The sequence below is a fragment of the Mastigoproctus giganteus genome, chromosome 2 (assembly GCF_048544385.1).
Source record: "Mastigoproctus giganteus isolate SK-2022 chromosome 2, ASM4854438v1, whole genome shotgun sequence".
Lineage (NCBI taxonomy): Eukaryota > Metazoa > Arthropoda > Arachnida > Uropygi > Thelyphonidae > Mastigoproctus > Mastigoproctus giganteus.
In genome coordinates, this window is record NC_143576.1 from 92206997 (window position 1) to 92221379 (window position 14383).

The window sequence follows — 14383 nt, forward strand, 5'->3', positions numbered from 1 at the left end:
AGAATCTTGTTTGGAAACTGTGGGTCCTCTGCACATTTTGACAGGTACCACTCATAGAATTTCACAGGATGAATTTTCGTTCTTCAAAGTTTAGTTTCTTTCTTCAAAAAAGAAAAAAATATTATTTATTTGTGGGCTGTAAAAGTGTGTATACATTTTTTTGAGACACTCATGTATTTGTTATTTTTTGAAGCTGTTGCTATATAAACTTTTGAGTTTTTTTAATTTTTTAATTTTTTTTAATATTAAGTTTTTTTTAATATTAATATTATTACATATATCGAATGTGATCTATACTTTAAAAACATTTCTTTTATCATTATTGGCATAGCGGTTTTTTTTTTTTTTTTTTGTAAGGTGACTAAATCAGATGTAATATTTCATTGTACAGGCAATGGTGGAACATCTAATTAAAATTATACTGGGTGTGAGAATTATATCATTGTATAACATTCTATTATTAAGCATTTCTTTCATAGTAATTATGAAAAGTTTAATCTAACTATCAGATTTTTTTTTTTTTTTTTTTTTCACAGATGAAAATCTTTATTGCTGTTTTAGTAATAGTCATCTTACTCATCATAATTAGTAAGTATGCAGTCTTTTGTGTAATATGCTGTTGTTTAAGCCAAAAATATGAAATTGTTAAATATTTCTTTGTTATATTGTTATGTACTGTGCAAGGCTGGTTGGCTGATTTAGATTTTATTGCCACATTAGCAACTGAGGCTATACCATTCAAACACCTGATTTCTTGACATAGTATCTTCCCTATAAACTTAACATAACTCATAACTTTCAGTTGATGTTTTCTGAGCAGAGTACATGTTAAAATTGAAACATGGAATATATGCATATGAAATGCACCAATTTTGCAAGAAATAGGTATCTAATTATCAGTTAAGTCTTTTTGAATAACATATGCACTGTGGAGCAGTTAAAATAGGACTCCTGTCTAATTGCTTTTGGTGTCACATAATATTGACAACTTGCTAAAAATCCACTGCCTTGTTTCCTGCCTAAGCAAATTAAAGTTTGTATTAATATCTGAACAAGTCCATTTTTATTTGACTTTGGTATGCTACCATTGACTGTACCACTTCTTCATTTGTTTTTGTGTTTTGCTATAAAAAATAAACTAATCACTTCCAAGGTAGGAAGATACCACTAATGATGTCAGTAGTAAACAGCTTATGAGAGCATGCTTGTTTGAAACTTGGTGGATTTAGCTAATCTATGGGAGACGTTAACAAATTATGAGTGATATGTAACTACAAAGAAGCTTTTTAAGTAATAATTATATGCACTTAGCCATAAAATGTCATGATATACAGGAGAAGACAAAATAATAGAAACACCTAATATGAAAGGAGTAGTTTTTGTAATAGCATAGCGTATTTATGAACACATGATGATGATTTTTTTTTTTTTTTGTTTCCTGCAAGTAATAGTACTTAAGGAAAGACGATAAAAGTTTGTTTATTTATAGGTGATATAAAAAGATATGTGAAGAAAATAACTGACTGGTCAGAATTCCAAAAGGGTAAAATTGTTGGTGCATGTACTAAAACTGCTGATTTTTCAATGTATCCAGAGCAGCATTGTCAAAGGTGATGGCTTCATTCACTGAGTATGGAGAAAAAAAAATCTCATAGGATGAATTGACAGAAAAGCAAAGCTGACTGAAAAACACTGCTAAATACTGAAAAGGATTGTAGCCTGAAAACATGAAACCTACTGCCTTAAAGATAATTGCACAACTTAAGTGAATCTTAGCAATCCTGTTTCTTGCATTTAAGTCCAGCAAGAACTTCATAAAGCCAAAAGTTATGGTAGAGCTGCCACTTGTAATTAGCATTAGCAAGGGTGCATGATGCAAGAAAGCAAGCTGATATAGCATCAGCCAAAAAAACCCTTATTTCACCCATCCACTCGCTCCAAATGTTTGTCAAGCTCTGCCTTGAATCTATTTAAGCTATCAACTTCTATGACAGATGGAAGTTTGTTCCACCAATCAACTACTCGCTGGCTAAAGGCAAACTTCCGCATATCTATCGTACAACCGTCTTTCCTCAATTTGAATTTATGCCCTCTCAGGCGATTATTCTGAGGAAGAGGAAGAATCCCATCTGCATTGAGCATGCTCAAACCATTCAAGGCTTTATATCGCAGATCACCTCGCAGATGCATAGTCTCCAGACATTGTAATTTGCAAAACTTAAGCCTTTCTTCATAAGAGCAACCCTTTATTTCATTCACTAATCTTGTTGCCCTTCTCTGTACTCGTTCCAACAGCTCTACATCCTTCTTAAAATGAGGCCTCCAGACTGTATACAGTACTTAAGGTGTGGCCTGACCATTGCCTTATACAAGAGGATAATCACCTCCTTATCCCTGCTAGAAAAATTCCTGTATATCATTGACAGACACCATGAGCTACTCTTGCAGACCATCTGCTCTGCTCAGAAAACTTCATATCTGCCTGCACAATTACCCCCAGGTCCTTTTCATTCTCTACCACTGTCAGTGTGGTACCACATAGTTGATACATTACTCTGGGATTACTGCTTCCCATATGTATTACTTTATATTTGTCAATGTTAAACTACATTTGCCACCTCTCAGCCCATCTGCTCAACTTTTCTAGATTCTGTTGCAGCAGTGTACTGTCATTAGTGTCATTAACAACCTGCCAGCATTTGTATTGTCTGCAAACTTGGACATTAAGCCTGATATACCATCATCAATATCATTTATAAATACAGAAAACAACAATGGACCAAAGACTAAACCCTGAGGGACTTTACTATTAACATTAGTCCATGAAGAGCAATGTCCATTGATTACCACTCTCTGTCTTCTCCCACTCAACCATCCCTTTATCCATAGCAGCAATTTGCCTCCAATGCCACACTGCTCCAATTTGTGCAGCAGTCTTCCATGTGCAACAGTATGAAAGGCTTTTCTAAGATCCAAATATATGATATCAAAGTTATTCTTTGCATCCAGTTCCTTTGTGACTACATCATAGTATCCAATCAAATTAGTCAGACAGGACTTCCCCTTAACAAACCCATGCTGTGTCCAAGCTATAACTGAAGTCTTGTTTAAATATCCTGCAATGCATCCTTAAATATCCTTCTTTAACCAGTGCCTCCATTAATTTCCCTGAAACAGAAGTTAAACTAACAGATCTGTAATTACCTGTGTCTCCCTTTGATCCTCCTTTGTGGATTGGGGTCACATTTGCACATCTCCAGTCCGTGGGTACATCCCCTGAGTCCAGGGAAGCTCTCATAATTGTGGCTAAGGGTTTGCTTACTTCTTTTGCTGCCTCCTTTAATATAACTGGATAGATTCCATCCACCCCAGGTGCCTTTCTTGTGTTTTTCTTCAACAATTTCTCCTCCACTTTAATCTCAGTTGTTACAAGATTATCTAGCTTACAGCCAGAGTTGAATACACCTCTGGCATTCCCCTCCCTGAATAACTCCTCATGTGTGAATGTTGATGCAAAATATTCATTTAGTTTGTTAGCTACCTGAGCAGGATCATCAACAGTTGAGCCATTGATATCAAGTTGGCCAATCTGATTCATCCCCTTCCTTCTAGAGTTTTCATAAGTAAAGAACTCTTTGCTGTTTTTCTTTGCATCCTTTGCCAAAGTTCTCTTGTAATCTGCCTTTGCCTGCCTAACCTCGTTTGTAACTTGGTTCTAGATCAGCTTATATCTATCATAGGCTTCTGTGTTACATGTTAATTTATATGTATCACATGCATTTTTGTTCTCTGTCACATGTCTAATTAGTTCATCTGACATTCATTTAGGCCTAAATCTTGAACAATATTTCTTTGTTGGTATGAAAAGCCTAGTAGCTTCCAAGATTAATTCTTTGAATGCTTCCCATTTTGAATTTGCTGTTGGTAACATCATCAGTTGGTTCCACCGTATAGAATTTAAATACTGTCTCAGACCACCGTAGTCACCTTTACGAAAGCAAAAACCTTTCCCTTTTCTTTGAGTAAATCCCACTTTCAACGCACTGTGATCACTGCCACCTAGTGGTTCCTTTATCTGCAGATTCTTGATGCATGAAGAATCACTACTGATAATCAGATCAAGAGTATTACTCCCTCTAGTTGCCTTCCAAACATGGTGCTGTTGAAAACAATCATCCAATAAATCCACAAAAGCCTTGCTAGTGTGTGAGTTACCAACCACAAATCCAGTCAATATCCGGGAAATTAAAATCACCCATTATAAGACACTCTATTTCTTTATTACTGGCCTACTCTATTTTTCTGCACAATTGCTCATTATACTCATCAGATTCATTAGGCCTATAACACACACCTGCTCTCATTTTTCCTTTCCCAGTGCTTATGTCACACCAAACAGACTCAACATTGCATTGTCCACCCACATCAATTGGATGCACTTCCTTAGATTTTATATGTTTCTTAACTAAAAGTATAACCCCTCCTCCCTTCCTGTCTTGTCTATCCTTTCTGTACACATATTACGCCCACCAAATTCCAGTTCTGCACTGCTTATGTCTGTGTGACACTGTCTCTGATATCCCAACAATATCTGCCTTTGATGTCTTGACTAGCACTTCAAGCTCATCGAATTTATTAACTATACTCCTACCATTGGTATACATGCACCTGTTTCTACTCTTAGTTACCCTAACACAGCCCATGTATTTACTTGTTCCACTATGACTCCCAATAGTCCTGGAAATTCCCATTTCCTTGCTTTCCAGGCTGCTGCTCAATTGCATTTCAATAGAAGTAGTGCAAGAATCGCTTTTACCTCTGCCAGCGGCTACTGTTAATCTATTAGTCCGTGTATTCCCCCCAAGCTAGCAATTTTATGACCCACCTAACTCTGCCTCGATAGCATCAGCAAATATTCTTGCACCCTTTCTATTTAAGTGTTTCCCATCCCTCTAGAAGCAGTCTCTCCTGTTAACAAGCACAGACCAGGCTGAAAAAAATTCTACCCCTTGAGTCTTGCACAATCTTTCCAGGGCAGAATTGATCGACAAGGCTCTCATCATATACTCCCACCTATTGTATCTGGGCAGAATTGCAGACACTTTCAAATTCAACCCTAACTCACAGCTTTTTTTCAGCATTGATTTGTACTTGTTAAGTAATTCTGCCCGTTTCCTACTCTTAATATCATTGGTGCCAACGTGTACAACGATATCACCCTTTGTGCCCTAGAAGGATGATATCTGCCCTACAACGTCATCAACCTTTGCCCCTGGCAGACATACCCTGGTCCTGTTCCATGTATCCTTTTTGCACAATATGTTCCCCGTTTCCCTGACAATAGAGTCGCCTACAACAACTAGTCCCTGTGGAACCAGTGCATTCTGCTTTGGGGGTTGTTGCTGTGTTGCGTGATGTTCAAGTGCAAGCTCTGGCATTGATGTGGGCAGCTGAGAGCTTGATGGGCCCCTCAATTTAAATCCTTCGAGGGCATCCACCCTATCCTTCAAGCTCTCATTGATGTAAGTAATGGTAGAAATGGTAATAATTGATGTAATGGTAGAAAGAGGATGCAGTGGTGTAAGATGCACAAAAACCGGACACTTGATGATTGCAAATATGTCATATTTTCAAATTAATCATCATCATCACAGAGAGTAACATTTGGCAAATGCTAAAGGAAGCTCATTATCCTGACTGTCTTCTTGTGCAAACTGTCAAACATGGAGGAGAATAAAAAATAGTTTAAGCAGCAATATCTTGGTATTCTTTAGGTCCTATCACCCCACTGAATGGGCAGATTGTTGCAACTGATTACCTTGATATTCTGAGTGACCTGGTTCACCCCATGATGCATTTATTGTTTCCCACAAACAATGTTGTGTTTCAAGAGATGATAATGCCCCAATGCACATAGCCAGATGTGTCCAATCTTGGTGTAAGGAGCATGAAACTGAGGCTAAGCATCTCCTGAAGAATGGCCCAACATTCCCCTTAAGATAGATCAAGATTTATTTAAATCTATTTATTGCAGGAGTTTGTTTCAAATTGAAGGATTGTCTGTTGTGACAATATCAGTACTAACAAAGATGTGAAATATTGTCATACCAATCATTTAGCATGTGTTATTGCCTGTTGGCAAAAAAAAAAAAAAAAAATATATATATATATATATATATATATATATATATATATATATATATATATATACAGCGTGTTTCAGTTAAACGTTTCAAAACTTCTAAGAGGGGTAGGGTACATCCTGACAACTCGAAATCATATAGCAATGTGGAGTCGGAAATGCTTTCCTGAAGCGGTGTTGTACACAGAAACACCATAAAGAAAAGAGACCGTAAGTGAGAAATCGTTTTAATAATACATGAAAAGAAGCAAAAGGTACATGGATTAAAGTAAGTGTTTGAAGTTTCTTCCACGGGCTACAATGCACGCCTCACATCTCCGACGCATGGACATCCGAACATTCTGGAATACTCCAGGCGAATTTCGAATTTCTTCGGCAGCTACTGCGATTCTTGCAACCAGCTCCTCAGCATTGTCAACAGGGGTGTCATAAACTAGCGATTTCATATGACCGTGAAAATTCCTTCACAAGGGAAGGAATTTTCAACACACATAACGACCATATCTGGGCGGTCGAGAACCCGCATGCAATACGCCGTCGTGCAGCACAGATTCGATTTTCGGTCAATGTATGGGCCGGTATTATGGGAGATCACCTCATCGGCCCTTACCTGTTACCGTGTCGTCTAACCGGACCTATCTACTTGATCTTTCTGCAGCAAGTATTGCCACAACTTTTGAGAGATGAACAGATTTCTGCATCGACGCAACAGACAATGTGGTTCCAACACGATGGAGCCCCTGCCCATTATAGCGGAGATGTTCATAACTACCTGGATGTCACATTTGGTCAACAGTGGATCGGACGTGGTGGTCCCGTGCGTTGGCCTGCTCGGTCACCCGACCTATCATGTCTTGATTTTTATTTCTGGGGTCATATGAAATCGCTAGTTTATGACACCCCTGTTGACAATGCTGAGGAGCTGGTTGCAAGAATCGCAGTAGCTGCCGAAGAAATTCGAAATTCGCCTGGAGTATTCCAGAATGTTCGGATGTCCATGCGTCGGAGATGTGAGGCGTGCATTGTAGCCCGTGGAAGAAACTTCGAACACTTACTTTAATCCATGTACCTTTTGCTTCTTTTCATGTATTATTAAAACGATTTCTCACTTACGGTCACTTTTCTTTATGGTGCTTCTGTGTACAACACCGCTTCAGGAAAGCATTTCCGACCCCACATTGCTATATGATTTCGAGTTGTCAGGATGTACCCTACCCCTCTTAGAAGTTCTGAAACGTTTAACTGAAACACCCTGTATATATTATATATATATATATATATATATATATGTGTGTGTGTATGTATATATGTGTGTATGTATATACACACACACATGCAGCTACTTCGGCAAGATTCGGCTGATCTTGACTACTAAAGTCAAGATCATGTGCCCAAAGAATGTTATTTCAAATTAGTTTAGATAAATAGTCTTGAACTTTTATTTTATGTATAATCACCCAGTATTTTGTTTTACATATTTACATATATTTTAACTGCATTTTCTGAATTTATAATATACATTCTGTGGATAATTAATCAAATACAATAGCAAAAGATTTTAATTTAATTATTCCTAATGAGACTTGAAGCATCAGCATTAAATTTCACTTATATATTCTATTGACTGATGAATGCAAAGATTTTCTTTTTTTAGAATGATTAATTTAAAATTTAATTACCTACAAAAATTAAATTAAACACAGTTGTAACGCTAAATTTAAAATAAATAAAACTCTTCATAAAAATTTTTAATTCAAACAAAAAAAGAAAAATCAACCTCTCAAGCACACACAGTATACAAAACAAAAAATGTCTGCACATATTAAAGCAGAACTTTTGACAGTTAGCATTTAAAGCAAAACTTTTCGAGCTTTTATGGCTGCAAAATTTATTATCATATCTTGCAGATCAAGTTCTTTCAACAAAACTCATTCGATTGATAGCTTTGATAATCCATCCAGTAGTGCCCTCTACACCTTGGCACCCCTAGGCCAGTGCCTGCTAAGCCTTAACGTAAAGGCGGCCCTATATATTGATAATATGTATAATTCATAAAGTATTGAAATAAGTATATAATGCATTAATAATATGAATATATTTTGAATAAAATATCTAATAGACAAGAGGAGGCATGAGCTTCATGAATAATTTAAGAATGTGTTTAATCATCAGCATCAAATTTATTAATTATCAACTCATAGTTTTGTCTCTTCTATTAATGCACTGAGTTAATCAGCAAGTGTTAATGAATGTTATTTTCAGAAGCAATGATGTTATCTGTAAGGCTTGCAGATTAAAAGTACAAATTTCATTTGTTATTTATCCATTAATTTATTAGAAATGCAAACAATGTAAATTGCACCTCATAAATGTTTGTCCACTTGTCTTGTTTTTGATTTGTTGTTTATTCTTTTACAGTTCCAATAATTATTGCAAACAAGTAAGTAAATCTCCCAAAAGAAAATTTGGTATTGGCTCAGATGATGACAAAGTAGTCTGTAACAAGGAGTAACTGCTGGAGTTTTAACGTTTTCGCCTGATGTGAACTTGAAAGACTGTTTGCCACTTGTACAAGCACAAGTATCCCCAGCTGAAGATAAGTGTAGTAATTCAAAAGTAATGTAATATTTTCCTCACAAATAGTAGGAATCATTATTTCCACTACTCTTTTATTTTATATCCTATAGTATTGGTGCAAAAATTAATTTAGTATGTTTATTTCTATTGTCCTGACATGACACTTGTATTGCAGTGTACCTTATATAGGACATAGAAGCATATTTTGACCAAGCATTCATTTCATATAATGTATGTAAAGTGAAAAAAATATAATGAAAATTGAATTTCATTAAGTACAGTGATAATCATATTTTTAAAGTTAATATTTTAAATTTGGGTCATCAGCAATTGGCTGGAAAAATCTAAGATATATTTTAAATTAGTTTACTAAATTGCTAAGACCATGTAGAATTTGCCTCAAGAATTTTTTATAATCATAATGTATGGAATATATAGTATCAAAATATCAATGTGATCAGCACAATTTCTGCACAGATATTGAGAATTGCTTTTTCAAATTCAGCGTAAATTGTTAGATTCAGAGTAAATACATGTTTTTGTAAAAGTGAATTTAGATACAGTGAGAACAAACAGTCGCATTATATTTATAGGATTAATTGGTGTATCCATATATTATAAGTTTTAAGATTTTTTTTTTTTTTTTAGTATTGATCAGCATTATATAAAAAGAGCAATAATAATTGAACTTTCTTTTATGCATAACAAATAACTTTATTTTAAATTCTTAAAATAATATTGTACCATTGTTCCAGCTAGTGAAAAGAGTTTTACAAGTGGTTTTATTATGACTTGTTTTACTCTTAATTCAGAAATGAGAAAAGTAAATGACATCAGATCTGCATTTAATATCATAATGAATCTGCATCTCACCCTTAGCTGATTATTTTAAAACCATACTGTAGTTATATCTCTATTTTATGTTATACGATAATTCTATCTTTCATATGCACTGACACGCACAAATATTACATGAAATTTTTCAGCTGTTCCATTCCCTTCCTTATTTTTATATCAAACACTCTTTAAATAAATATTAGTGTTTTACATTTGGCTCATCAGTTCTCATCTGCATAAGTATGGAAAATGAGATAATTCATTACTAAACATTTTTAATATTGAAAATAAATTCCTTGCCATAAATAACAATATGGCTAAAAGATATCCTTTGAGCAGCTGCTGTTCATAATGCTAGAAAATAGATAAAAATCTGGATAATGGTATATTTCAAAGTGTTATGGACATTGAAACTAAGATCACATTTTAATAAAAAGTTATATTGGTTACAAGCAGGACATTTCAAAATCAGATGTAGAGAAAAAATGTTGGTGCTGTTAAATTAATTAATAGACTTCAAATGAAATTACTTTGACATGGAATCACTGTTCACCGTATTTGTAAAACATTGTTGTTTTATTTTGTTCATCTTTAAGAATGGTATAACATTTAAATACTCTTACCATTTTTAAGAATGAAGATTTTTTTAGAGAAAAGACCTGTGCCATTATATTGTTTATAAGGAAGATACAAATTAGAAGAACAAATTAGATTGGAAGGAAAAAAATATCTTTGGATTGAATATTCCAAATGTTTAAGTAACTGTACTGGTATTGTTTACTAACAGGAAGAGAGGCAGTAACTTTTTTTTTTTTTTTTTTATGGTAAGGTAATACTAAATCAACTGAAAATAATCACACCAAGTTCACTGAGAGCAAAGATGAATATCAGTACACAAATAGTTCAGTGTATGGAGAAACAAAACCTAATCCAGAGTATATAGCTTCTAAGTGACATGGTTGATGAAGAAAGTACCATCACCTCACCTCTTAAGACATAATTTCAGGCACATTTATCAAGCTGGTAGGAAAACTTGGTGCACTATTTCTGCAATACAGAAATCCTGGATTGCAATAACTGTTATTTAACTGTTACAGAATTTGATGCAGAGGGAATGGTGACCATTCCCTCTGCATCAAAGTATTCCTACCAGTTTGCTAGGTATAATTAACACTGCCATTAATGAATCAATCATAGTGCTTTCTCCATCAACAATATCACTTAGGTGCTGTATACTTTGAGATATATAATCTGAGTTTGGTTTAGTTTATTCATCATTGGCAAACTGTTTTGTATTATTTTTAGTGACTTAGTCTTTAGTGACTGGTTGGAATACTTTACTTTACCACATATAAATAAAAAAAAATTTCTTCCTACCATAGAAAATTATACCAGTACAGATATTGAAACACTTGGTGTGTTGAATTTAGTTTCCTTCCAATATGTGGCACTTGCATTTCTCATCTAAACAACTTTTTCTTACTCACTTGCATAGAACATTAACTATAAGATAATAGAGATGTCAAAGTAATAATGGGTTGAACAACCCATACAGGTCATATTTTATACAATTTGAGATTCTGACGTTATTCAAAACTGAGATACAAGATAATCCATTCAGCTTTAGTGATTAGCCTTTAACATGCTCTTCAACCCAGGCTTCTGTTAATTCTAATGTACTGGTTAGCCCATTTTCTGCCATTCTTGAGGTAGCTAGCTGTCTGCTCAATGTCTAATTCCCTGAGTATTCACTAATTTTATTTCTTTGACAAACAGTAAACTTACTTGCTCTAAATCTTGAACTAAAAAGGGCAAATGTGCATTTACTGGGGCAATCGGACAACTGAATGTGAAACTACATAACTTGCTGTTTGTGTCATTAAGGAGGATTGATATTTCATATTTATTACTTAAAGCGGTCCCAGCCAACCAATGGCAATCCTGCTGTCAGTTACACATAATTTAGCAGTACTCTTATATACTCCCTCTTCTGTTTGCCCAAATACAGGGAGGGAAAAAACCTGCCATGACCAAAAAAGATTGATATGAACAAATTGAAAAAAATCAAATTAAGGAGTAACACCAACATTGATTGGCAGAAACAAGCCACATCCCACATGATTGTTTCTAAAGGATTGACGTGGCATCAAAATATGTTGGAGCTAAAATGAAGACAAATTCATGTGCAATTAACAACAATAATTGCTCATACACATCAACAGAAATGAGTTTTTTGGTTTTTTTTGTTATTTTTCTATTTTTCAGAGGTGGCAGACCCCCAGCTGCTACCCCCCACATCCCCACTACTAAAAAGAGAAACAAACCACATCCCACATGCCGCTTTCCTCTTCTCCTGGCTGAAGTCGATCTTTCTATGGCATTCAACGAACAGTCATGCTGTAGAGAAGCAATCTGTAATTAGAGAAAATCAGTATAATCAGAGAAAATCAAACCTTTTTTTTTTTTGTTTTCATCCTTTTTTTTCCTGTTCTGTAGACAAGTCAGACCAACACTCACACTACTTAGCCACAGCCTTTTGCCACACACACTTTCCAAACCATACAAAAACCTCTGATTAACAACAACATCCATATTAGCATCCATAAATATAAAAAAAAACTACTTAAAAAGAAAACAAAAAATCAACTTATCTTTCAACTTTAAGTTGTCAACTAACTATCTATCAAGTAAAACCGTAAGAAAGGAACAAACGAACTGTCTATCAAGTAAAACCACAAGAAAGGAAGCACAAGACGTAAAGCATAAAAAGTGCAAAGTATACATACAAGTGATGTTAAAAATTGACCCACCGATCAAAGCTAAGCACCTCTCGATGACACAAACAGCAAGTCGGGTAGTTTCATGTTAGTGTCCAATTGCCCCAGAAAATGCAGATCAGTCCCAAAAAGATATGAAGATATCACAATAACTAGGAGTGTTGTAGACTGAAGTGAGCTCTTATCAGCTCTCTACACATTCAGATCCATTTGATATCACAAGATATGGTAATATTCTTATGTTCTCTATCTTTTACACTCCTCTGACCTGATGTGTGCATGCCAGAGTTCAAACAGAAAAATAAAAGCAAGAATGTATTAGGCAATATATATTTAAAAATGGTGGCTAATCAGAAAGGACATTGTGCGTGCGTGCGTGTGCAAGAGAGAGAGAGACTAAATCTACATGTTCTGTCATGATGAAGAATAGAATAAGTTTTCTTTTAATGAAGTAGAAGTGGTTTTCATAATTCATGAACAACAAAGCAACCTCAGATAGAGAAGTGTGCTTTTTGTCATGAGAAACAAAAATTACAATAACATTGCATGCAAAATGCATTGCAGTAGTAAAGGTTTTAAAAATTTCATGGCACTGTTTAAACCTATACCTTGGAGAAATTACTTTAAAAAATAAATGAATAAATTGGGTGCTAAAATATGTGAATTTTTTTTTAGAAGACTGTAAAAAATCAAGTTTAATGCATAAATAAAACTTTACTCAGTGTTACTGCTGAAATGGATTGTAGTAGATTAAAGCTTATTTGAAGAACTATTATTCTCTTTTTAAGTTTTAAAATTTAAGTACCTTGAACTACCAAAAAAAAAAAAAATAATAATAATAATTTAACTTTATTTTAAACTAATATAAATAAATGTTTTTGGACATACAATCCATATTTGTTCAAATTCCCTAGAAACTTTTCTGTGGAATTTGAACAATTTGATCAACTTTATAAATACAGCAATGCAATTTGTGTCAGTTTACTTACGATTATTTTTGCTGATTATTTTAATAAACACTAATGAATGCAGGTTTGAGAGTGCTGAGCCCATAATACACAAGATTTTGAATAACTCTGCATGACATACCCAATTACTAGCAATAGCCAACCACTCATAAAAAAAACTTATGTGCAACAACAAAAAAAGAAACTTGCAACTATGTGTTCCTGTGAATTTTGAAACACACTATATATAGATATTGATACAGTCACCCAGAAGACAAATCCAAAACTTATTAGTAAACAAGCTATAGCTTGTTTACTAATGAGTTTTGGATTTGTCTTCCTGATCTTCCTTCTAATAAATTCCTGATCAGATTTTCACCTTTATAATCTTGTTTACTTCTATAGTAAACAAGCTATAGCTTGTTTACTATAGAAGGAGAAACTCTGATCAGGAATTTATTGAAGTTTTCAATTTGTTGTGCACACAGTTTACAACATGTACTTGCTGTTACAAATGCAGCAGTGCTCAAAATTTAGTGACCTGCAGATTCCCTTTCCATTTAAATAATTTTTTTCAAAATACCCCACATTTACTCATTTCTTTTAATATGAAAACAGAAAACTATAAACACTGTTTTTACCTCAAGACTACCCTACTTTTCAGAGCCACAGAACTCCAAAACAAAGGGTTGTGTTAATATATTTATTTATTATTTATTAAAGGTGCTGAATTATGATATATCAGTGAAGTGCAGTGTTATTGTTTCCTTAAAACAGATGGGAAGCTTTTTCTGCATTCATTTTCCATTAGTTGGTCATTTTCTTTTGTTATCATTAGGTGCAAGGTTATAAATATAATTGTCTGGAAATGTTTCTGTATTTATTTATTAAGCAGCTTGTTTGGAAATTAAAGGTTAATAATTGTCCTCATATAAGTGTTATTGTGAAAAAACTGTTTTTCTTCCAGGGGCACTATCCTTCCAAATTGGTAAAAAATAAAAATGTTTAATTTCTTTGAAAACTGTTTTGTTATTTTAAAATGAAATGGAAAGAAATGGTATTGTTTACTGGTATCCAATCAAAAAGAAATTCAGACAAACTGA

The 14383-nt window shown here is 34.2% G+C and overlaps 1 protein-coding gene across 2 annotated transcripts in view; it reads left to right on the plus strand.

The window, feature by feature from the left end:
* The window catches only part of LOC150089423 (vesicle-associated membrane protein 4-like), a 67175-nt gene extending 58345 nt beyond the window's left edge, over positions 1–8830 (plus strand). For both annotated transcript variants that reach the window (XM_090368578.1, XM_090368577.1), the window contains exons 7-8: positions 537–588; positions 8561–8830. In XM_090368578.1, the coding sequence (XP_090224704.1) occupies positions 537–588; positions 8561–8586 (78 nt within the window). In that variant the 3' untranslated portion in view covers positions 8587–8830. The remainder of the gene's footprint in view (positions 1–536; positions 589–8560) is intronic.
* The last annotated feature ends 5553 nt before the right edge of the window (positions 8831–14383 follow it).